Source organism: Lycium ferocissimum, chromosome 12 (assembly GCF_029784015.1).
Source record: "Lycium ferocissimum isolate CSIRO_LF1 chromosome 12, AGI_CSIRO_Lferr_CH_V1, whole genome shotgun sequence".
NCBI classification, from domain to species: domain Eukaryota; kingdom Viridiplantae; phylum Streptophyta; class Magnoliopsida; order Solanales; family Solanaceae; genus Lycium; species Lycium ferocissimum.
Genome location: NC_081353.1, coordinates 48,527,933 through 48,552,546, shown reverse-complemented (window position 1 = coordinate 48,552,546; position 24,614 = coordinate 48,527,933). Strand labels below are relative to the sequence as shown.

The following is a 24,614-nucleotide window of genomic DNA, read 5'->3' as shown; positions in this document are numbered from 1 at the left end:
ACACTCAGAGAAAGCTTGGCCAAACACTAATTGCTATTCAAAAATATTTTTTCATTAACTGCAAACTGCTTTCAACTAAAAGTATTTTTTTTAAAGGAACTTTTGAAAAAAGCGATTTTCGACTATAAGTCTGAAATTAAATTTATACTGTATTTGGTCGCCAGCGCCAGTATAAATTTAATCTCAGACTTAATATTAGGATATTCCACCGTATCCCTCTATAAAAGATAGGAATCACCCCGCAAGCAACATCAATGGCTGAAAGACGTTTTTTTTTCCATAATAGAGGTTTAAGATTCGAAACCCCCTACCTGCCTTCTGAATTGAGCTCATCGCACAAGATTTACCTAAGAAAATTATCTCTCTTGTGTGATTTGTGATTCATTGAACCGGAGCTGGGTTTATCCCTTAAAAAAAAAAGATAGGAATCTGTCTCTCTCACACACACTACACTGACTGTTCATTTTTATTTTTTTGGGGAAAATGAAAAAAAAAAATATAGGTCATGACGAAGTCTACATTTGAGGGCTGGGGCAAACTAGTATATATATATCCAACAGAATCGTGTGAGGTCTTCACCATCTTCTTTTTCTTCTCCATATTTCTCCACACAGAATCACTCACACATTTCCTCTCTCTCTCTCTCTCTCTCTCTTTCTTTCTTCTTTAAAAACATTCCTCCTATTTTTTAGGAATAAATTGTTTGGATCCGTTGCATTTACTCTAAAAGAAATCATAAAAAAAAAAATGGCACCTCAACAACAACAGAAGAATGTTGGAATCCTCGCTATGGAAATTTACTTTCCTCCTACTTGCATTCAACAGGTAATAATTAATCTCCTTTAATCAATACTTATATACACATGCTTTTACATATTTCGTGTATGTTTTAATTATCGAAGCAGAAATAGGAGCTTGTTTCTCTTATGCGATCTGAAATATTGATTTTTACGCTTTTTAATTTTATGATCATCAGGAGTTCCTTTTTATTTTGTAAAGAAACAGATTTTATTTTTCCTTTTCTTTAATTTACTGCTGGTGATTTAACTTTCCTTTGGAGAAAATTTTGCGAATTATAATTTTGGATGCTTCAATCAATAGACGTTGATATTCACTCAGTGCGCTTTTGCTTGTCATGTTTGGCTTGTTGAGAGTCAATTTGACTAATAAAATTTGGATGTTCAAAATATATACGAAAAGTACAATAAGTTGCAATTTTTCTCATATTAATAAGATAACAAATACATCTTAAAATGTTGGTCAAAATCCATGTAGTTTGACTCTGGAGAAGCGAAACGTGACAAGTAAAAGTGAATGGAGTGAGTAATTATTTTCATGCTTGGGATCATTCTATCAATAGAATGTAATTTAGTAATCTATTTAAGAGCTTTGTTTATTGATCTGTAACTTGCAAGCATAGATAGTAATAGCTTATGTCCATGTGTTTGGACATGCATTTCACTTGGAATTTTTTTGGTTTGAAGTTTTGTGAGTAGAAGAGAAATTTCCAGTGTTTGAAGCTTGAAAATATTTTGAAGATAAATTTTCAAAATTTGATCCAAAATCTATAGCCAAATGCTAGCTAACTTACAAGTCTTCAATCAGAGTAAAAAGACTCTTGGAAAATGCCAAATGTAGTGTAACAATAACTAAATTTTCTAGTTATTTCGGCTCTTGACGAAGTTCCAATTGATTTCAGAGATTGTAGGTTTTTTGAGATAATTTCTGTCTATGTGATTTTATGTCTACCTCGCCCCTTTTAGCAATTTCGATGATCATGGTAACCACACTTTAAATCAACTTGCAACGGCGGCCTTTTTTGTTCTTTTCTTTTCTTGTGTGTCTTCACCCTTCGTATTGCAGGTGTTGAGTGCTCTATAAGCTCTTCTATGACATTATTAATGTAAAAGTAACACTTGATTATCTAATCTGATTATGAGTAAGTTGAATCAGCTAGTAAAAGTTGTAGGATTTAGTTTTCTGATTTCATTTCGTTTCCTATGAACTTTGTATAGGAAATATTGGAAGCTCATGATGGAGCAAGCAAAGGTAAATACACAATTGGTCTTGGACAAGATTGCATGGGATTTTGCACTGAGGTTGAAGATGTTATATCAATGAGGTATTTCCTTTTGCTATTGAGTATTCACTAATGTTAACTAGCTTTAGAACGTCATAACGCAAAATTGCACTGTTGTTTGGAGATGTCAGTAATTTATCTGCCTATTCTCTACTTTAAGGTAGTTGGGCTCCTTATGGTAATAGAATGGAAAAATAAATTTGATCCTGATGTCTCATAATTATTCTCGTTATATTGTTTGTCTTCAGTTTAACAGCTGTTACTTCCCTTTTGGAGAAGTATGCTATTGATCCAAAGCAAGTTGGTAGATTGGAAGTTGGAAGTGAGACTGTTATCGATAAAAGTAAATCCATCAAGACGTTCCTGATGCAAATATTTGAGGTAACTATCTAAGTTCCTAATCGTCATTCAATTTAATATGAATAATCCCTTCTCATTTTATGGTATGGTGCAGTTCAAGCTGTGTCCTATCTCCTATTTCCGTGGTACAGTATAAGAAAATGGACTGTGGTGTGGCCACAGTAAAGAAAAAGTTAATTGCTCCCCTGTTCGTCAGTCACTGTAGCCCAGCGCAAAATTGTGCAGCCAAATAGAGATGAAATTTTTTAATTCACTTAATGCTGCATGAAATATGTTTTAATCTCATTTTAGGGCCCAAATCTTCTCATTCATGTTTCTTGTAATCCATAACGAGTTTTCCTGGCTTTTCAATCGCACCGTCCTTAGTGAATAGGCCGTGACTGTTTGGTTGCATCAGCTATGTTGTTAGTCTTTGTTACCTTCTAGTTCTCCTATTAAAGCTTTATATTTGGTATTCACATATGTTGATTATAATTGGCCACGTGAAACATGCAGAAATGTGGGAATACTGACATTGAAGGAGTTGACTCAACTAATGCATGCTATGGTGGAACTGCTGCATTGTTCAACTGTGTGAATTGGGTGGAGAGCTCTTCATGGGATGGACGCTATGGACTTGTTGTATGCACAGATAGTGCGGTAAGGATCATCACCTGTAAACATTTCTATTGCATGCGTATTGTCTAATAGACTTTGAATATGAGTTCTTTATTTGGGGCATGTAGCTTGAAATGGACTTGGGCTTCTAAGTTGCAATTATATGGTTATATTGAATTATGTTCCATTAAATGCTATTAGATGTATTCTATTCACTTATTAGAGATCTTCTTCTTATAGGTCTATGCTGAGGGACCTGCTAGGCCAACTGGAGGAGCTGCTGCCATTGCTATGCTAATTGGCCCTGATGCCCCTATTGTTTTTGAAAGCAAGATCAGGGCTAGTCATATGGCTCATGTCTATGATTTTTACAAGCCCATCCTAGACAGTGAATATCCAGTAATTCCTTCTTATCCTTGCAAGTCTGGTTGATTATCAGTTTTCACAAGCATGCTTTTTGGCTGTTGCTTTTCTTTTTTCGTTTTCCTTCAACAGAACTTTGAATGAAATCTTTAGTGGACCCGTTTAAAGTTGATTCATGTTCCGATTGTGGTTTTGCACTAGCCGATGACAGCTTTTGAAAGCTCACTGGCATTTACTTTGACCTGTATACTGAGGGTTCTTTTCTGGGAATTGTGGAAATAAGTCAACAACTGTTTTCTGATTTGACAAGGAATAAGCGTATTGCATGAAAGTCCATATAATTTTGTCGTCTCGTCAATTTCTTATTGTAACGACATTTTTGTGTCCTTGCTGAAGCCTCAAAATTTCCCATACTGATATCTTGCATGCCTATTGTGTGCGACTATTGAGGAAGCAAACTCTTGTACAAATTAGAACCACCTTCTTAGCAATTCAGTCTCACACTGGTCGTTATATTTTTATTTAGGTGAAAACATACACTCGTTCCTACAATAAGTTTCTTCTGTACTTTTTGGCAATCTTGTGTCAAGTTGTCAATTGTCTTTTAAATTGTTCTTTTAAGCAGAAACTCATTTTTATAAAACGAACTTCCTCTGCTCTTCTTTTTACATGTTCGGGCAAATATCATTTGCTAGTCTGGGCACAGTGCCTCTTTCTTTCTTGCTTTCCTAAGTTCTTTCTTGCGAGTCGCTAGTCGATCTGATAATTCTAAATAAATCGCTAATATGTCTCCTTAAGAGCTGTAGCTTATAGATTTTAAATAGAAAGATGGATGACGTGGTTAAGTAGGATTCATGATGGATCTGTGCAGGCTGAATTGTATAAAACCAACCTTTTATGTATCTTTTTATTTACCTTGTGATGAAAATTTTTGGCTGCAGGTGGTTGATGGAAAGCTTTCACAAACTTGTTATCTCATGGCACTTGATTCTTGCTACAAGATCTTGTGCGACAAGTAAGCTGTTTGTTTTATAAGTTTTATATTTGGAAGTAGATCTCTTGATTATCTTGTATTAATTGCCTTGCTGCATTTCATATTCTAGATACGAGAAATTGGAAGGCAATCAGTTTTCGATTTCTGATGCAGCCTACTTTGTGTTCCATTCACCATACAACAAGGTAGTTTATAGAGTCTATTGTGGATTGATGAATTTATTTGTACTTCTTCTCTCTGATTTTAATGGCACTTGGATATTTCGTTCAACTTCTGCAGCTTGTACAGAAGAGCTTTGCTCGGTTGGTATTCAATGACTTTATGAGGAATGCTAGGTGGGTTGCAAATTTTCTCTTACAGAAGGTTTTCTTTTTATTGTTTAAAAGGAACTCTGTTGTCTAAGAATCTTTGTTTTCCATTTCCAGCTCCATCGATGAATCTGCTAAAGAAAAGCTAGCCCCATTTTCGTCCCTAAGTGGTGATGAAAGCTACCAAAGCCGTGATCTTGAGAAGGTTCACTCTTGAATTTAACACTCTTTCTTCCTCCAAAGACATTCTAGTTCTTTTTCAAATGTCATTTTCTTTTAAACGCCAAAAATAAGTCTTTAAATAGGATAATTGACAGACCTATGTACATTGTGATTCGAACTAACAATGGATGATTGTTACCCATATACAGGCATCCCAGCAAGTTGCAAAACCGTTTTACGATGAGAAGGTTCAACCTACCACATTAATACCAAAACAAGTTGGCAACATGTACACTGCTTCTCTGTATGCGGCTTTTGCATCACTCCTTCACAATAAGCACAACACATTGGTAATCAGGAGTAACTTTTTCATTTTTGGTCCTTTTGTTTGTTCATTTCATTATCTATCTGTTTATTCTAGTTTCTGATTGATTTTGTTACCTCAGGCTGGACAACGGGTAGTTTTGTTCTCCTATGGTAGTGGATCGACTGCAACAATGTTCTCACTCAAGCTTAATGAAGGTCAACATCCATTTAGCTTGTCAAACATTGCAAGTGTGATGAATGTTGCAGAGAAATTGAAATCAAGAAATGAGGTATGCACTATATTCATCTTTGTTTAAATGTGGACTTTGACAATGTTACCAACTCTACCAAAGCTAGAAAACCAAGAAGTTAGTGGTGACTGTAGTTTGCAAATCTTCTTTTTATGTCCATGTCTTATCTTTTCAACATAACCAACCTTGACAATCAATCTTCTATGCTGGCAGTTCACTCCCGAAAAATTCGTCGAAATAATGAAACTAATGGAGCACAGATATGGAGCCAAGGACTTTGTCACTAGCAAAGATTGTAGCCTTCTAGCTCCAGGAACTTACTACCTCACAGAGGTTGATTCCAAGTACCGAAGATTTTATGCCAAGAAAGTTGCTGAGAATGGAGTGGCCAACGGTCACTGAAGATAGTCCTAGCAGCAAGGTGTAATGCCAAGAATGTGGCTTATGCTGTTTTAGTTGTCAACGAAGGAAATAACGTCTTAGTAAAGTTGTTTCTATTTAAATAGTGTAGCTTCTCTGCCTTCCTTTCTGTGTTTCTTTGTTTTGTTTTTCTTCAATTAAAGTTTAAGAATTCAATGTTTCTTGTGTTAGACTTTGGAGATAATTTGTAAGATGATTGACAGATCATCAATGTAATCTTGATTGAAATTCATTGAGCAGATTTCCTGACCTCTGCACTCATAAACTTATCTGTTTCGTTGAACTTCTAAAATATAATCACTAATCAGAGCAGGTCCTGCCTTTCACATTATAGTAAATTCTTTCAATGATTGCTCACTGGGAGCTACCAAAAGTGTTCATCTTAATCCACAAAAGACCGTGGCAAAAGTTGAAACCTACACTAAGGCTTGGCATATGGTAAATTTCATAAATAGTTTATTTTCAACTCCTATAATTAAAAAACATTTATTTTTCTGAAATTTTAAATTTCACAAGTAAAAATCTAGGTTAATATCCTAGAAATTCACTTGTAAAATTTGAAACTCCAAAAAGTGGATATTTTTCAAAGGCATAGATGAAATGTGGACTAAGCCTGATGATGAGCATATGTAGTTTCTTTGATATTTTTACTGGTAGAATATTGGCGGTGAATGGTCCTAGTGCATAGAGTTAATTCCCTGAAAGGTTTTTTGACAATTGCCTATTAATATAATTTTTTTTTTAGAACTAAAATATCACTCAACTATCATTATTTTCCTCAAAAAATACTAAACACAACAAAACATTTCCTCTCTCCTAGTTGACACGCCATGTCACATTAAAATCCTATTTTCTTAATAGTAAATTTATTAATTCATCAAACTCATTTACTCCAACCCAACCTAAACTCATTTAACCAACCCAACCCATGTCCCAGATAATGAAGTTTTCCAAGCAATATTATACATAGCAAGCATTTATATGTCAATTAAAAAACTAAAGAACCATTACTTTTGCCTTAGACACGCAAAAGCTATTCAACCTCAAATACTACCTGCACAAATCAAAAAGTATTGTCCGCAGGCTGTAATAGTTAACTTATACTATGCAAATCAAATTTTCTTTACTGATTCCAATCAAGAAATATAACTTGTTCTCCCTCGTCAATTTGCTAAAGTTTCTGACAATCACAAGCATCACTTTTGGTGTAGGCATAATGTATTCTGGACAATATAATCCTAAGCAATTCCTAGAATATGGAAACCAAACGTTTTCTAATATCCTACCATGCTTATCACGAACAAAGATATTAATATTCCTTCATATAAATTTAACATTAAAAAAAGTTGGATACAATAATCTGTGACCGTAATAATTTTAATTACTGTTGCTCTGGTTGAGAAAATTAATAAGTAATGTCCAATATGGTAAACAACATTTCAAGGTTTGCTTCTACTGGTAGAGAGTATTCAAACTGTGGGACATGCGTTGGGTTGGATTAAATGAATTAAGTAAATTTGTTATTAAAAGAAGGAATTGAATTTTAACGTGACATGGCATGTCAATTAGGAGAGAGGAAATGTTTTATGGTGTTAATATTTTTTTAGGAAAATAGTGATAGTTGATTGATATTCTAGTCCTAAAAGAATCAAAAGTGATATTAGTAGGAAATTGTCAAAACATGAATGACCTTTTAGGACTTAACTCTAGTGATTATAGGATGATCCGAATATCACTTTTTTTGAAAAATTCAAATAAGAACATATACCAATTTTATTAAATACATTTAATTACCTATTATTAAGGTTTTACTTTGTGTCTCCAATTTCATCCAACCACCCCTGATGATATGATGATCAACATGCATCTGCCAAGCCATCTGTATTTAATATCATAAACTCACCAATTGAACTACACACTATTTGTGCTGCTTTGTAGGGACGAAACATTTTAAATGCGGATAAGATCATGTTATTCACGTTGGACTAATTTGTAGGGAAACATTCTAAATGTGGTCGGCTCAAATATCATTCAATTGTGAGAAGATACTCCCTCCACCTCAAATTATTTGCCGTGATTATTAAAAATAATTGTCTCAAATTATTTGTCGTTTTAGGAGTTCAAGGCATAATTAATTTTTTCCCCTTTTTACCTTTAGTAGAATTTTGTCATTAATAGAGATTACACATAAATTTGGTAAAATATTTAATGGAAAGAGATTATAACTTAGATATAAATAAAGGTACAGTTAGTCAAATACCCTTCCTAATTAATATTTCTTAAGGGGCATGTAAAACTAAAAAGCGACAATAACTTCAGACGGAGGGAATAGAAAACTAAAGTTTTTTTCTTGTGTGGAATTAATCTGAAAAGGTGGCATTTTCTAGTCAGTTGGAAGAGAAAATTAAATATCCCAATATTGTAAATTAAGGACCAACGATTATGGATATATATCATTCCTCAATATATATCAATTGATCGATTTTGGATAATGCGGTTTGGACGGTTAGCAGTTTGATTTTCAATAAAACAAACTGTTATATTTCTACTATTCAAGAATGTGCTCACTTTGTGACATTATGTTCTATGGGACTTCCAAGATTCAACGTGCAATCACGAAATACAACTACACACAACACAATATTGCTTCATACGATCATGTCTTTCAAATTATACATATTTTAAAAACTTATTAATTCGACAAACTATTGCGATAGTTCTGTATATAGGTAAGAAATTGGTGAATTCTTTGCTAAGACGACACACATGAAATGCAGGAAAAGAATCCGATGGTTTCTTCTTTTTAGAGTTTAAACTTATATAAATCGACAGTGTAAAGAAATTTTATACTATCATATCATATAATATATTATACTACAGTAGTAGGTATGTTTCATTATTTTTGGAATTACAAAGCCACTTTTTATAGATCATGCCTCATAATTCTAAGGTTTAAAAGAAGCCTAATATTGTAATTGGATTGACCTTTTGTACTGAGGACGACCTATAAGAGATGGTTAGAACCGATTCTTAAATTAACTATACTATACAAACAGTCTTCTCTTCAACTGACTGCTAAATCCAATTGTTTTATATTAGATCTCAGAGTAAGGGCTATCGATCCGACAACGCCCCGTTGGATCATTTAGTGGATCCTTTCCCCAAAAACATAATAATATTAATCATCAACTTTGAGGAAAATAACCTTGAGACATGTTACTATCTATGTATGGTGACAAGTTTTATACTAGAGTCTGTCCGGGTTGGCTCAAGCTAAAATAGGAGAAGAGATAATGAGTTTTCACTAGATCAGAGCAAATTTAGATAGTCCAATGGTGCAACACCATTTAGGATGAGACATATATAGCTGGAATTGAACCCACATCTTGATGTGCTGCTCCACCAAGACGTCTTTCGGAAGTTCAATTTGTTAGACCAAAGAAGACAGGTTATCCATTGATATATTTTGAGTGACTTAATAGCATAGATTTTTTTATATTATCAATGTATATAAATTAAACTCTTTCTTAATTATAACCAAACAGATCACTTAACTTGTCCATTTATTTCTCTATGCCGGAGTGCCTGATAAACAACCTTTTCCTGATGATAGTTATTTGAATTGTGTAATTTAAATGGTCAATCGATCAAACTATGATCATGACGCGCTAAGAGGTTCATAATATCCCAAAAGAAAAAAATGAAGAAGAGAGGTCTACGTGATGATATCAGTGAAGTGTGGATATTCCCAAATCTCAAGTTTTTCTAATTTTTATATATAAGTGGCTAAGAGGGACCAACACCGCAATACCTACTTGTACTCAAAGCTTTACAAATTGTACACGCAATGAACGCTTGTATCAAAAGCTATATAACTTGTATACTTTAATCAACTGCTCTTTTATCCCACGTGGACACATGTCATAGTGCTTAATATTTATTCCCTTCTCATATATAGATGTATGCACTTCAATTTTAATTCTCCGACACATTTATTTCCTCTGTGCACTTTTACTTGTTCACTTTTGACTTTTCACGTTCTTGCTGAATATTTATTTCCTTCTCATATATAGACGTATGCAATTCAATTTTAATTCTCCTACACAAATTTATTTCCTCCGTGCACTTTTACTAGTTCACTTTTGACTTTTCACGTTCTTTAAGAATTAATAAATTCCACGTGGACATATGTGATAGTACTGAATATTTATTTTCTTCTCATGTATACACGTATGCATTTCAATTTTAATTCTCTGACACATATTTATTTCCTCCGTGCACTTTTACTTGTTCACTTTTGACTTTTCAAGTTCTTAATATTTACATATGTCATAGTACTTAATATTTATTCCCTTCTCATATATAGACGTGTGTACTTCAATTTTAATTCTCTGACACAATTATTTCCTCCGTGTACATTTACTTGTTCACTTTTGACTTTTCACGTTCTTGCTAAATATTTATTCTTTTCTCATGTATAGACGTATGCAGTTCAATTTTAATTCTCCTACACAAATTTATTTCCTCCGTCCACTTTTATTTGTTAACTTTTGACTTTTCACGTTCTTTAAGAATTAATAAATCCCACATGGACATATGTCATAGTACTAAATATTTATTATCTTCTCATGTATACACGTATGCACTTCAATTTTAATTCTCCGATACATATTTATTTCCTCCGTGCACTTTTACTTGTTCCATGTATACACGTATGCACTTCAATTTTAATTCTCCAACACATATTTATTTCCTCCGTTCACTTTTATTTGTTCACTTTTGACTTTTTACGTTCTTGCTGAATATTTATTCTCTTCTCATGTATACATGTATGCACTTCAATTTTAATTTTCCGACACATATTTATTTCTTCCGTGCACTTTTACTTGTTCACTTTTGACTTTTCATGTTTTTTAAGAATTAATAAATGAAGTACTCCCTCCGTCCCATATTACTTGACCACATTATTATAATTGACTTTTCACTTTCTTTAAGAATTAATAAATGAAGTATTCTCTTCGTCCCATATTACTTGGTTGTACACTTTAACCAACTGCTTTTTTATCCCACGTGGACATATGGCATAATAGTGAATATTTATTCTCTTCTAATGTATACACATATGCACTTCAATTTTAATTCTCCGATACATTTATTTCCTCCGTGCACTTTTACTTGTTTACTTTTGACTTTTCACGTTCTTTAAAAATTAATAAATGAAGTACTCCCTCCGTTCCATATTACTTGGCCACATTACTAAAAATTTCTAATATATATAAGTGTCCAAGAGGGGTAAACACAGCAACAACAAATTACAGGAAAAGAAAAAAAATATGGAGACTCACACTACGAAAAATCGCAGTATCCTTTGCAAAATATACAAACAATAAAGACTAACTAAATTGAGTAACCAAATTAATCATGTTGGCCCCGTGCATCGCACGGGCATAGTTTGCTAGTATTATTACCATTGTCTTATTTTATATGTCTTGGTGAGATCGAATGCAAAGTTTAATAAAGTTAGAGACATTTTGAATTTTATGGTATAAAAATGTGTATAATATGCTAAAATATCCTGTAAATATTGTGGTTTTAAATATTGACATATACAGTAAGATATTAAATTTAAAAATAATACTCCCTCTGTTTATAGGCACGGAGTTTAAGAAATAAGAGAGGACTTTGTTATGTTTATCAAATTGCCATTACTTTGTAATGCTTACTTTTGTTGATTTTTCTTCCCAACAAATATACATCTTTAAAAGTAAGTGAGACCCAACAAGGGTAAAATAGAGATGGTGTTGACTCATAAGAAAATGTGACATTCATTTCGGGACGGAGTAAAAAGGAAATGATGTCACATAAATTGGGACGGAGGAAGTATAAAGTAAACCTGGCAAACGGGCTGGGTTGACCCGAACCCAGATCGGTTCAAACCGGTAAGAGCCCGGACCGAACAGGATCGGCTCGAACCGGTTTGGGCTGATCAGGTTTGGGGAATAACTCGGACTCGCATGGGTTGAAGCTTTCTCACCGGTGACTCTGACCCGGTCAAACCGGTATTGTCACATCATGACTTTACCGGTTAACCGGACCGGACCGGACCAGCCCGGTTCGACGGCTACTTATCAAACTTTTTTTTTTGAAATCAGGAGTATCAGGCAGCCCATATGACCGGTTCTATAAATTAACTTTATTTTTCAACTTTATTCTCACAACTTCACAACTCAGAACTCACAATTTTCTTCCAACTTTCAACAATTCAATTTCAAGTTTTCAAGTTTCAACTCTCAAGTCTCAACTTCAAAATGGATAACGATAATCCTCCTCCTTCTCCTCCTCTAAGAAGAAGAAGTAGTTTCGTGTGGAAGTATTTTGTCTTTTTCGGAGATGATAAAGTTAAATGCCAAATTTATGGACTTACCATGAAGTATTTTCTCGACCGGGAGGAGTGTGTACCGGTCCGCTGGTTCGTCACATTAAGAATCGTCACCCGGAGGCGGATCCGCATGCATAAGTTCTAAAATTATCGGCTAGTTTATTAAGTTTATGTTTGTCGTTCATTTCTTGAGTTTCATGTTTGTTGTTCAAAATTTCTCAAAATTGTTGTTTGTGTTTGTGCTTGTTATGTTATGCTGTAAACTTGTAATAAATGTTAACTGTTTGTGTTTGTGTTTTAGACCCATTAATGACGTTAAATTAATTTTTTAAAGAATTTAAGTTAGTTAAAGAATCGTTAACAAAAAAATATTATTTTAATGAAACCCGGCCAGGCCCGAACCGGTTGAACCCGAACCCGCATGGGTTCCATAAAAACTTAACGGAAACCGGCCCTATATAACCCGGTTAGCCCGACCGGGGACCGAACCGGCCCCTGCACCGGAGGGGTTGGGAAATTAAGGAATCGGACCGGCCTGGCCGTTGACAGGTTTAGTATAAAGTAACAATATATTAAAAAAATAGAACAGTATTTTGCTGTTAAAAGGGGAAACACTGGCTTATGGGCTAGTTTAGTTCGAGTTGTAGCTGTCGGCTATGAGATGGGTCCCAATATCAACTATTAAAATTTATCTGAGTATAGTCTTTTCGGTTTTACAAAACCGTTTGATAAAGTTTTTGCAAAAACATGTAAAAACAAGTACACACTTTTTATATCTAACAATAATATAACATTATATTTCTATTTTTACATTTGATGTCATGGCTTTAGAGCCACAAGTATGTTGTGAAGTTTGTGTCCATTTAAACACATACACATAAAATGAAATTGGGGAAGTCTAAAACCTAGTTTTTCCAATCTTTCATAAATAAAAAATTCTTCAAACAAATAGTTTTTGCAAACCTATCCGGGCAACGAATTTTAATTTATATTTTCAAATATTAAAATTTAGTAGTTTAATTATTGATAAAATACATATTAGTTTGAGGAGTATACTAAGTAAGCGCTTGGACATGCGATTTGAAACCATGAGATGAAATCAACGTTTGGACATGCATTTTATCTCATGGTTTCAAACTATGGTTTGAAATCCCAAATCATCCAAAAAGGCATGATTTGGGGTTTCCAACCATGGTTTCAAAAATTTTAAATATAAAACTTGACCCATAAGTTTATATATTTTTTTTAAAAAAGACTCATAAGTTAATAGATATTTTAACAATTACTCCCACCAACCATTTACCAATCTTTATTTATGTCTACCATGTGGGAGGATTATATTAAAGAGTAGTTACATTACTATTCATTTTAAATTTGCCTTTTTATTGAGCTAAAGTTTGATCAGTTAATGTTGTATTTTTTTTAAAAAAGCCTTCTAGTAGCGTATCCATTTTGTTATGAGTTATGACTTGCTCATTTGGTAAGATTGTATAAAAATTGAGAATATTTTGATAGTTTTCACAACTTGTGAGTTTTTTATGTCTATGAGAAAAAATACAACTTAAGAAATCCAACTTGCATGTTCAAACATGATTTCATTTCATGATTTCAAACTATGTCCAAACGGCTCCTAAATAAGATAACAACTTATTCTCTTAACTTTTGTAATTTCCACAAACCTTTTTTAAAATGAGTTCAAGTTCAAATATAACTGCAACTTTAAAAAAAAAAAAATCAACTTCGTTTTTGCAAAAATAATATGAAACTTGATGCCTATATATCTTTCGAATTTCAAAGTCCACACAACCTGGAAGGCTGAGCACTAATTTGGGCGGGGCCTTAATCCTCCACTTGGTACTTGAAGTGTCATAAATAGATTGCCTCAAAAATAAATATCAGAAAATGTTATGTTCTCATGCACTTTGCATGTATTGTCAAAATAACAGAAATCCTATGTAATTATATATTATTATAATATTTCTTTAAAATCATTTTTTAAGTTATGCTTTACTTCATTTTTTGTTAAAATTGAAGATGAAGACACTGTATTTGGGAATTTTCTCTGTGTAAATTTTATTCATCAGTATGTACCTCTCTTTATACACAAAACTATCTAATCGTAATGTAACGAAAGAAGAGGGAAATGGACAAAACTAATTACACACAATCCTATTCTAATTTGTCATTGTATAACAAATTTTTATTCTTTTAGTGCTTGGTCCGACCATATTTAAATCGCCATGATTCTAATCTAAGGGTGGAAGATTGATCTATCATGTGTGTGTATTGTATGGGTGAGATTAATCCACCCCGGACATTAATTCACCTAATCGTCATACCGTTCTTCTTCTTTCTCTCTCTCGTTTCTTCTTTCTCTCTCTCGTTTTCTTTGTTCATCATAGCTGTTTTCTTTCTTTTCTCTCTCTCTTTCTTTTCTCTCTCTCGCTTTCTTTGTACATCATAGGTTCTCTTTGTACATCATAGCCGCTTTTCTTTCTCTCTCTCGTTTTCTTTTACATCATAGTCGTCTTCTTTGTACATCATAGTTGTCTTCTTCTTTTCTCTCTCTCGTTTTCTCTTTTCTCGTCTCTCGTTTTCGTGTTTCCAACATCCCCCTCGGTTGGGGGAGAGTCAGCGACCCCCCAACTTGACAAAATCGCTCTGTGAGAAACCCCGAGAAGCGGGCTTAGTAAAGAGATCGGCAAGCCGATCTTTAGAGGGAACAAACGAAAGAGTAATTGACTTGGATTAGGGAACCGATGGCGCACAAAGTGACGACCAATTCAACAAGTTTGGTGCGCTCGTGGAAGACCGGATTACGAGCTATATGGACGGGCACGACCGTCGAGTGGAAGGAATCGGAGTGAAATTGTAAGCAGAAAGATCCTCAAGGAGACGAATCAACCAAGTAAGTTCAAGCGAGCACACGGCGTACGGATCGATATTCCTGCTGAGGACAAAGAGATCGAGATTTGTTTCTTCGATTTCCAAGAAATCGGAGCACCGCCAAGGGTAATGAAAAATCCACTAACCGATTTACGTGAATCCTTACACGATGCCCAGTCCGCATCGCAAAAAGCCAGTAAAGAAAAAGATGGATTGGAAGATAGTAATATGCCTTGACCCGGATCTGAGCTGAGGTATCGTAAAACTCGTAAAGCGTACCGAGAAATGTGACAAACATGGTCGCTGCATGTATTGACTTAGAGCAAGAACAAGAAAGACGTATCCGGGGGCGAGTGTTGGTCAAATAATTCAACTTGCCGACCAAGTGACGATAAAGCGTGGGTTATCCAAACGAGGACTATCATCCGCTCGAAGTTTGGAAGAGGATCCAAAGGAGAACCAACCGCAGCAAATGAGAAACATCGAACTCATGGAAGGATCCGAGGTAAATTTTCGTTGACCGACAATAAAGCCATGCTCTTTCGTAAAATTTCCATGCCAAGAAAATAGTGAATTTCTCCCAAGTTCTTAACTTTGAACTCTGTATTGAGAAAACATTTGATATTCTCGAGCTCACTCAAATCATCCCCTGTGAGGAGAATATCGTCCACATAGACTGCTAGGATGGAAATTAGTGACCCATTCTGCTTAAAAAACAGAGAATAATCGTTTAAGGAAGATGAATAACCTTTGAAAGCTAATGCTCCTGCGCAAGCCGCACACCACGCGAAGCTTGCCTTTTAAACCGTATAAGGACTTTTTTCGGAAAAGATACATGGTTAGTTAGGATCAGAGGTCGATCCTGCGGGAAACTTCATAAAAACCTCTTCTTGGAGATCACCATGCGAAACGCATTGTTGACATCTAACAGTGAAACGTACCATCGCTTCTTAGCCGAATGGTAAGTAGGCACCGGATAGTGGTCATTTTCACAACAGAAAAAGCTCCATAATCTATACCTTCTCTTTGATATCCCCCCTCACCACTAGTCTTGCCTTTAGTCTTTCAATACTCCCATCCGAGAGATGCTTTATCTTGTATACCCATTTGCAAGGTAAGGCTCTTTTCCTTTAGGTAACAAGACAACTTCCCGGTGTTTGATTGTTTTCCAAAGCCTTAATTTCTCGAGTTCATGGCTTCTTTCCAACCCGGATGTGGTCAGAAGCTCGGTTCAGAAAGCAAGCCCGCGATGTTAGAAAGGAATGAAGTAGGTCTTGATTGTTGAGAAATAAGGCAGAGAAAGCATAACTCCTGGCTTAGAGAGTGATCAAAACAAGTTTTCCCTAGATCGGTGAATATCACACTATTGCAAATGTAGTCTTTTAGATAACCGTGGTTCATGAGATATCCTGCTAGACCTTCTTGGTGGATTGGTTATGGGACGACGTAGAAGTAGGAATAGAAGCCGGCATTGGTGAAGGAGAACTTGGATAAACGGGAATCAAGTTGGGGTAATATAGGCTGATCACGTAGAATTCATTTGGTGAGGGGAACTTAGTGGCGGATGAGAGAGTGTAGAATCGGAACTTCTCCAATGATCGGAAGTAGTATGGTGAGGTTCGAGGGGTGTGACTTGGCGAAAAGATCATGAGCTGGTGGTGTTGATTGTATACGAAATGGACAATCGGAATGATCGTCTAAGGAAGAAGGGGAATTGAGGAAAATAGGTGTGTGCGAGTTATCGAGATGAGTTAAAGGAAAGTGTGATTCATGAAATCTCACGTCTGCCGGATACAAACACTTTCTTTGTATCAAGGGACGGCGGCTTATATCCTTTCTAAAAGGATAGCCTAGGAAAACCTGACAAGTAGCCTCTTTCATCAAACTTGTTCCTTCCTTGTCCTGGGGTAAGCTTATAGCACAAACATCCAAAATTCCTCAAATGATCATAAGTAGGCTTTTGTCTAAACAATACTTCATAAGGTGTTTGCCCGAGCACACTGACTGTAGATGGCGGTCGATTAATGATGTGTGTAGCGATCGAATAGACTCTCCCCGATAGGACATAGGCAATTTGGATTGGAGCATCAATCCTACAGCAATCTCAAGAGGTGTCTATGCTTCCTCCTCAACAATTCCATTTTGTTGAGGGGTAGCTACACAAAGACGATTGATGCAAAATCCCTTGTAGAGGCTAGAAAAGGCGATTCTTGTGTGCCTCTTCCCAACTCAAGGCATTATCGGACACGATCATTTTAACTCTCACATTGAATTGTCTCTCTACCATAGATAAAAAAACTCTTTAAGACACGAAAAGCATTACTCTTAGTGCTTAGTAAGAATGTCCATGTTCCTCTCTTTGAAATCATCTACTATGGTGAGAAAGAACCTGAATCCATTATAAGTATTACACTTGTAGGGTCCCCAAGTGTCTATATGGATGAGATCAAAAATGTGTGTGGACTTTATGCTACTAGTAGGAAAAGGTTGTCTAGTTTGTTTAGCTCTAGGACAGACATCACAAATAAAATCAGAATTGAAATCATAAGGAAGAAAACTTAAATGTTTCATTGCTGAAAATGGAAAGTGTCCCAACCTTACATGCCAAAGCTTTACATTAGGAACAGCATTAACATGTACTGGATTAGAGGCTGAAACTGATTGTGAAATGGAATTTCTTCCTTTTGGAATTGAAAATACATCATTGGAATTGAAAATACTTCTAGATTTGGCACTATTAGGCTCCAATAGATAGAGTCCCTCTCTAACTTCACCAAAAGCTTGAGGACTCTTCATTGAAAGGTCCTGCAACAAACATCCAGCAGTTGTGAATAGGACATCATATTGAAACTGGACACAAAATTTGTGGACATTTGTTAGGAGATTATACTTAAAATCCGGCACAAGAAGCACATCGGTTATGACATGACACAGTAAGATAGAGACACTCCCTATGTGAGTTACACTTACCTTGAAAGAATTAGGCAAATTGATAGTCAAAGGCATGGGGGAGAGGAATTAAAAAATAGGAAAGAATTGGGGTCAAAACACATGTGTTCAAGCTCCCGAATCAATGATCCAAGTGTTTTGCTTAAGACTAGTGAACCGAGAACTTGAGTATTTAAGAATGGTACCAGCCACTCGCATTTGCATTGATTCCCATCTTTCCTTTTGTGTCAATTTACTTTGCTTGTACATTTGCATCATTTCCGCAACTGCTCCCTTGCTAAATTGCTCTTGAAAATTGCCATCATTGACTCCAAAATCTTGTCCTCCCATGTTTTCCTCTGCCTCATGAGTTAGACTTGCATTTGCTTTAATCTGGGGTTGATAGTTCCTGGGATTAGTGAACTCAAAATCTGCAGGAAATCCATGCAGTCTGTAGCAATCATCATGCACATGTCCTATTTTTCCACAATATGTGCAAGATACATTTGGATCATATTTCTTCTTGCCTCTAAATTTGTTCTGTGGCTTGGCGAAATTCCCTCGATTTGAGTTATTATATTTCTGATATGTGCTTGGCCCTCTCATTGCTTGACTTTTAAATTTCTGTGCATTTCTTCCCTGTCCATTAGCCATGAATGCTGCAAACTCAGCAAATAATGTGTTGTTTGGTTGTTTTGCTTGTCCAACTGCCATAAATGATCCAGAATCAGAGGTGAAGTGTGCATTTGCATATACTTCCCTCTGGTTCTCATCCTGCAAAAGCAAGGAATATGCAACATCTATACCAGGCAAAGGATTCATCATAAGTATATTTCCCCTTGCCTGAGCATACACATCATTTAGTCCCATTAGGAATTGAATTAACCTCTGATCTTCCAGGGATTTTGTTAATTTTGCTTTCCCTTCACAAGTGCATTCACATGAACAGAAACAATCACATTTATCCCATCTAATTCATCCCATAATCTCTTAAGTTTGGTGAAGTACCCAGAATGTCACTATTACCTTGTACTAGTCCTGTCAATTCCTTTTGTAGATGGTAGAGTTTGGCACCATTTGACTTGCCAAATCTCTACGTTCTAGACTGTCCCAAAGTTCTTTTGCAGTCTTGGAATTCATCACACTGTCTGCAATATCCTTAGATAATGCATTTGATATCCAGCATATAACCATATCATTGACACAACTCCATTGCTCAAATTCTGTAGACTTCAGATCTGGTGCTTTACAAGCTCCATTGATAAAGCCAAGTTTCCTCTTGGCTGATAGAGACAGAGAATAGATCTCCTCCAACCTAAGTATCCTCTTCCATCAAAAACAGTGTTGACTAGAGTCATACCAGGTGAATCTGAATTGTTTAGGTGATAAGGATGTCCATTTTCATATGTGATTCCTTTCTCTCCACTGCCTGATTCTGTTTCATTTGTTTCAGGCATTTTGGTTTACCCAGAATTTGAAGATGATTTTGATGTTTTGACACAGATCTGGATCGAGAGCTTAGAGATGCTCTGATACCATGTTAAAATTGAAGATGAAGACACTGTATTTGGGAATTTTCTCTGTGTAAATTTTATTCATCAGTATGTACCTCTCTTTATACACAAAACTATCTAACAGAATGTAACAGAAAGAAGAGGAAATGGACAAAACTAATTACACCTGTCCTATTCTAATTTGTCCATTGTATAACAAATTTTTATTCTTTCTCGTGTTGGTCACATGACCATATTTAAATCTGCCATGATTCTAATCTAAGGGTGGAAGATTGATCTATCATGTGTGTGTATTGTATGGGTGAGATTAATCCACCTGGCCAGACATTAATTCACCTAATCGTCATAGCTGTCTTCTTCTTTTCTCTCTCTCGTTTTCTTCTTTTCTCTCTCTCGTTTTCTTTGTTCATCATAGCTGTTTTCTTCTTTTCTCTCTCTCGTTTTCTTCTTTTCTCTCTCTCGTTTTCTTTGTACATCATAGCTGTCTTCTTTGTACATCATAGCTGTCTTCTTCTTTTCTCTCTCTCGTTTTCTTCTTTTCTGTCTCTCGTTTTCTTTGTGTTTCCAACATTTTTTAGCAATAACAATAACATTATCATGGTACGCTCTTTAATAAATTGCCTCTATACAACAACCTTACTTAAATATCTATGTATAACCAAGAGGCAATCTATTAATAAGTTTTATTGGAGACATAATTTAATAAAGTTTGTTGGTTCTAATGAGAAAGTCAAAAACTCTTATGAACTCAGAACAAGAGAAATTAAAAGATGAAGTTAGAGACTTCTGTATTCTATCACTTTCTTAATTTGAATATATATATTTTTTAAAATCTTTTATAGCATAAACATTGAAAAAAAAATGATTTTTTTGGATAAATATTGTTATTAGTGTATAACAACTAATCAACATAATTAGCAAAAAGAATTCGAACAAACGACACTATTATAAAAAAAAGCTCGACTCTGCGTAGTCACTTAATTGCATTAGGTGTTATTTATAAGAGTTTAGAGTCCGGAACAAAAATGACTCAATAAAAAACTAAGTGAACCAAAATACCCCAACAAAAAAAAAAGTTACAAAACTATCTTTTCACTGCGCTAAAGATTTTTTTTTTTTTTTTTGCATTGCGCAGTATTTTACTGCGCTATAGCTAGCACTGAAAAAAAAAATTTGGTTAACTTTTTTTTTTTTTTTTTTGAAAAAACTTAGTGTTTTTTTTCATACTTTGACTAACGATTAGTCGTGTGTCAAGACTCCGAAACGTCAACATTTTATATAGAACCTGATATTTTTTTCTGCGTACAATAATGTAGGCCCAATACATCAAGGATACGTAGACGTTCGGATAGTCATTTTAGGGGTTGAAAAGGTGTCCGAAGTAAGTTTTTTTTTAAAAAAACACTAAGTTTTTTCTAAAAAAAAAAAAAATCTTTAGCGCAAAATCTTGCGCTAAAGCATTAGCAACGGTCCGTCTCCGTGAACTGCTTTAGCGCAGTATTTTATTGCGCTAAAGGTAGTTTTGTAACTTTTTTTTTATTAGAATATTTTGATTCACTTGATTTTTTATTGAGTCATTTTTGTTCCGGATCCTTATTTATAATACTTCATTGCACTTTCCTTCGGCACCCAATAAGTTTTGTAAAACTATTGATTTGACAACGAAATAATGATCCACTTGGCCAGTTGGATTAGGTGCTTGCCGTATGAGTGGATCACAATCTTTTTTGGATAATTTTAAAAAAAGTTTAACATCAACATCTTAATTCTCATTTTAAAAGATTTTCACCTCCAATTTTACTTTAAAAATTAAACGTTCCCTTTAACGAACAATAGATAATCTCCCTTTTTTATCCTAATTAACTTTTATAAATACCTATTTTACCCTTATATTATCAACTTTTTTTTTTGCTTCTTTAAAATCATGATATTTTTTATTTTTTAATCTATTTATCAAATTTCCTATAAAATAAATAAATGTTATCTTTTGGGCAAAGAAAAAAATGAAAAATACTAATTGAGTATATAAGTTAATAATATTCTACAATGAAATAAATTAATAGAATAGAAAAATTAATTTTAATAATAATAATAATAATAATCAAACTCTAATATCTATTTATACAAGTGAAAATAACAAATAATAATAACTTTATAAATATATTTCAGTGCAGGTAATATAAAAAAATAATAGAGACAAATCTTTAATTTTTTTTTTTTTATATATTGTAAATGAATTTTAAATTATAATTTTAGAAAATATTCCTTTAATGACTACCAAAACTTATTTATTTATATAGTATAGATAATAAAGAATAAGAGAGAAGTGAAACTTAAATTTACACATATGCATGTACATACGTATATACATACTTAATGCATATAATGTTGAAATAACAATCACAAAAAATAGCATTAGATTCCGTGACAAATTCATAAAAGTACTATTAATAATAATGTGTGTGTGTGTGTGTGTCTCTCTCTCTCTCTCTCTATATATATATATATATATATAGAGAGAGAGAGAGAGAGAGAGAGAGAGAGAGAGAGGATTGTAATAAGGTTGAAATAGACATTGCATAGGGTAAAGGGAGGGGTGTGGGAATGGGGGGAGGGGGCGAGTAATGTTTATTCTTCAAATTTGAGAGGGAAGTTTGATTTTAAAATAAAATTAGGTGGTGAAAATGATTTTCACCCCTTTTGAAAAACAGTACTGCCCTTTTAAAGAAATAGTTGCCATTAAAATTTAAAGCAACCACAAAAACGACCAACGCGTAGGTAATGCTATATATAGTAATCACCCTACGCTACTTATGTAGGTTATTGGATTCTTTTGATCAGATTTTTCTTTAATATTGCCTTTAGAAAAATTTCAAATGGAAAATCATTTGTGGCTAAAAGATATTTTTAACGTATTGTGCTAGACGTGCGTAGTTAATAATTGAGTGTAGGTATAAAATAAAGCGTATAAAGTAAACACATCAAAGACAATTATATAGAAAGAGATTGATATTATTCAACCTTCATAAATCCTAGCTAATAAGAGTACAGTGGGTATTATTTGTGCCAATAATTTCGCAAACGTCAGGTTGCGAGACGATAGGAGGCACGCATGAGACCATCTTGAAAGACACACATGAGACCATCTTCAAGATGCGTCTACTAGGACCATAAAATATCTTGAGGTTGGTAAAACATTTGTGATCAAATCTATTTGTTAGCGCAGAAATGATAAAAACACAGTAATTAACGTGGTTCGGATCGATATGATCCTAGTCCACGGAGAACGGCTGGCACTTTTATTAATATCAAGAGAGAAAGTAAGTTACAAGATTGAATACTCTTAGGTATGTTTTGTCCTACTTAATAAATCCTAGCTAGCATATATTTATACTTCTAGGTCTAATCCTTTTCTAGAAAGGATCTAAATCCCAATAATACTAGAAAACCAACAAAGAAAAATATTTCATTTTATTTCTTTTCACTTTTGAGTAGGAATTGACTTGAATATCTTCTCAACTTCACAATCTCCACCTTGAGAAGAATTTCGAGCTTCCATATGAATTTCATTCAGTCCAATGTCTCTAAGCTTACGTGAGCTAACTCCGTATAGGAAATAAGAGACACTAACCGAAACTTTGTACATACCAGTAGCTTTACCTTGCCCTGCCGTTCTCCATCCTGATGTATCAGTTGATGCGAACTCCTGCCTAATTCATACAATGACAGAACTTGACAAGAGTCTAACTCACTTCCTTTTTTTGTGTGAGTTTCGGAAATATCCCAATTCATAGGTCCGAGATCTACATCTATGAATTGAAAGTTCCGAATGATCAACTCTGCAATCAGTTGTTAGAATCAATAGGTCTTCAAATTGTTCATTTGAAAAAATTGAAACCCTTCTTATTGGACGATCATGATACTTCCCAAAAATCGAAATTCTTGATCAATGGAGGAACAATATCACCATTTTTGTTCAATAAGATACCAAAGTGGATGATTGATTCATTCCAACTACCTTGGTCAATATATCCATTGCGTTGTCCTTTGTGTCAACCTTCAAGACCTTAACTGTGCTGTGCCTTGTTCAACAACATCACGAATAACATGGAATCTGATATCAATGTGTTTGGTGCGATCATGAAATCTCTGATTTTTTATCAAGTGAATAGCACTCTGGCTATCACATTTTAGAGTTGGTTCATGTTGAATCCTACTCAGTTCTAACACCAAACCTTTCAACCATATAGCCTCCTTTACTGCTTCTGCTGCCACATATTCAACTTCTATTGTGGACAAAGCAACTATAGACTGGAGAGTTGCCTTCCAACTTTTGGCACTACCTGCAAGAGTAAAGATATAGCCCGTTGTTGATCTCCTTCTATCAAGATCACCTACAAAATAAGAATCCACATAACCGAGGACCGAGAAGCCTTCATTTCTCATCCTACAAAAAGTTAGTTCGAAGAACTTTTAAGATATCTCAATATCCATTTATTGCTTCCCAGTGTGTCTTACCTGGATTAGAAGTGAATCGACTTACCACACTCACTGCTTGAGCAATATCAGGCCGAGTGCAAACCATAGCATACATAATGCTACCAACTGCACTAGAATATGGAACTTTTGACATGTACTCCATCTCTTCCTTTGACTGTGGTTCCATCAAAGAAGAAAGTCTGAAATGTTGTGCTAACGGTAAAGTAATAAGTTTACATTTATTCATGCCAAACCTTTGAACTACCTTCTCAATATACTTTTTCTGTGAGAGATCTCACCGTTCTTCCTGTGAATCTCCATTCCAAGTATTTTCTTAGCTTCACCTAAATCTTTCATGTCAAACTCCTTACTTAACAGTTTCTTCAAATCATTTATCTCTCGTCATACCATTAGCAAGAATAAGCATATCATCAACATATAACAAGAAATAAATATTTGAATTACTGTACATCAAGTCATGTGATACACACAGCTATTAAATGCACTTCTCGAGAAACCTTTTAGTAATCATGAACACATCAAATCTCTTGTGCACTGTCGTGGTGACTGTTTCAAACCATACAAAG

The 24,614-nt window shown here is 34.6% G+C and overlaps 1 protein-coding gene across 1 annotated transcript; it reads left to right on the top strand.

The window, feature by feature from the left end:
* Positions 1–624: 624 nt before the first annotated feature.
* On the top strand, positions 625–6,106 carry LOC132039963 (hydroxymethylglutaryl-CoA synthase-like). The gene is made up of 12 exons (XM_059430528.1): positions 625–825; positions 2,016–2,122; positions 2,329–2,461; positions 2,936–3,079; positions 3,278–3,436; positions 4,342–4,415; positions 4,504–4,579; positions 4,674–4,729; positions 4,820–4,907; positions 5,074–5,214; positions 5,311–5,460; positions 5,635–6,106. The coding sequence occupies exons 1-12, from the start codon at positions 748–750 to the stop codon at positions 5,821–5,823; spliced, it is 1,395 nt and encodes a 464-aa protein (XP_059286511.1). The 5' UTR covers positions 625–747; the 3' UTR covers positions 5,824–6,106.
* Positions 6,107–24,614: the final 18,508 nt, after the last annotated feature.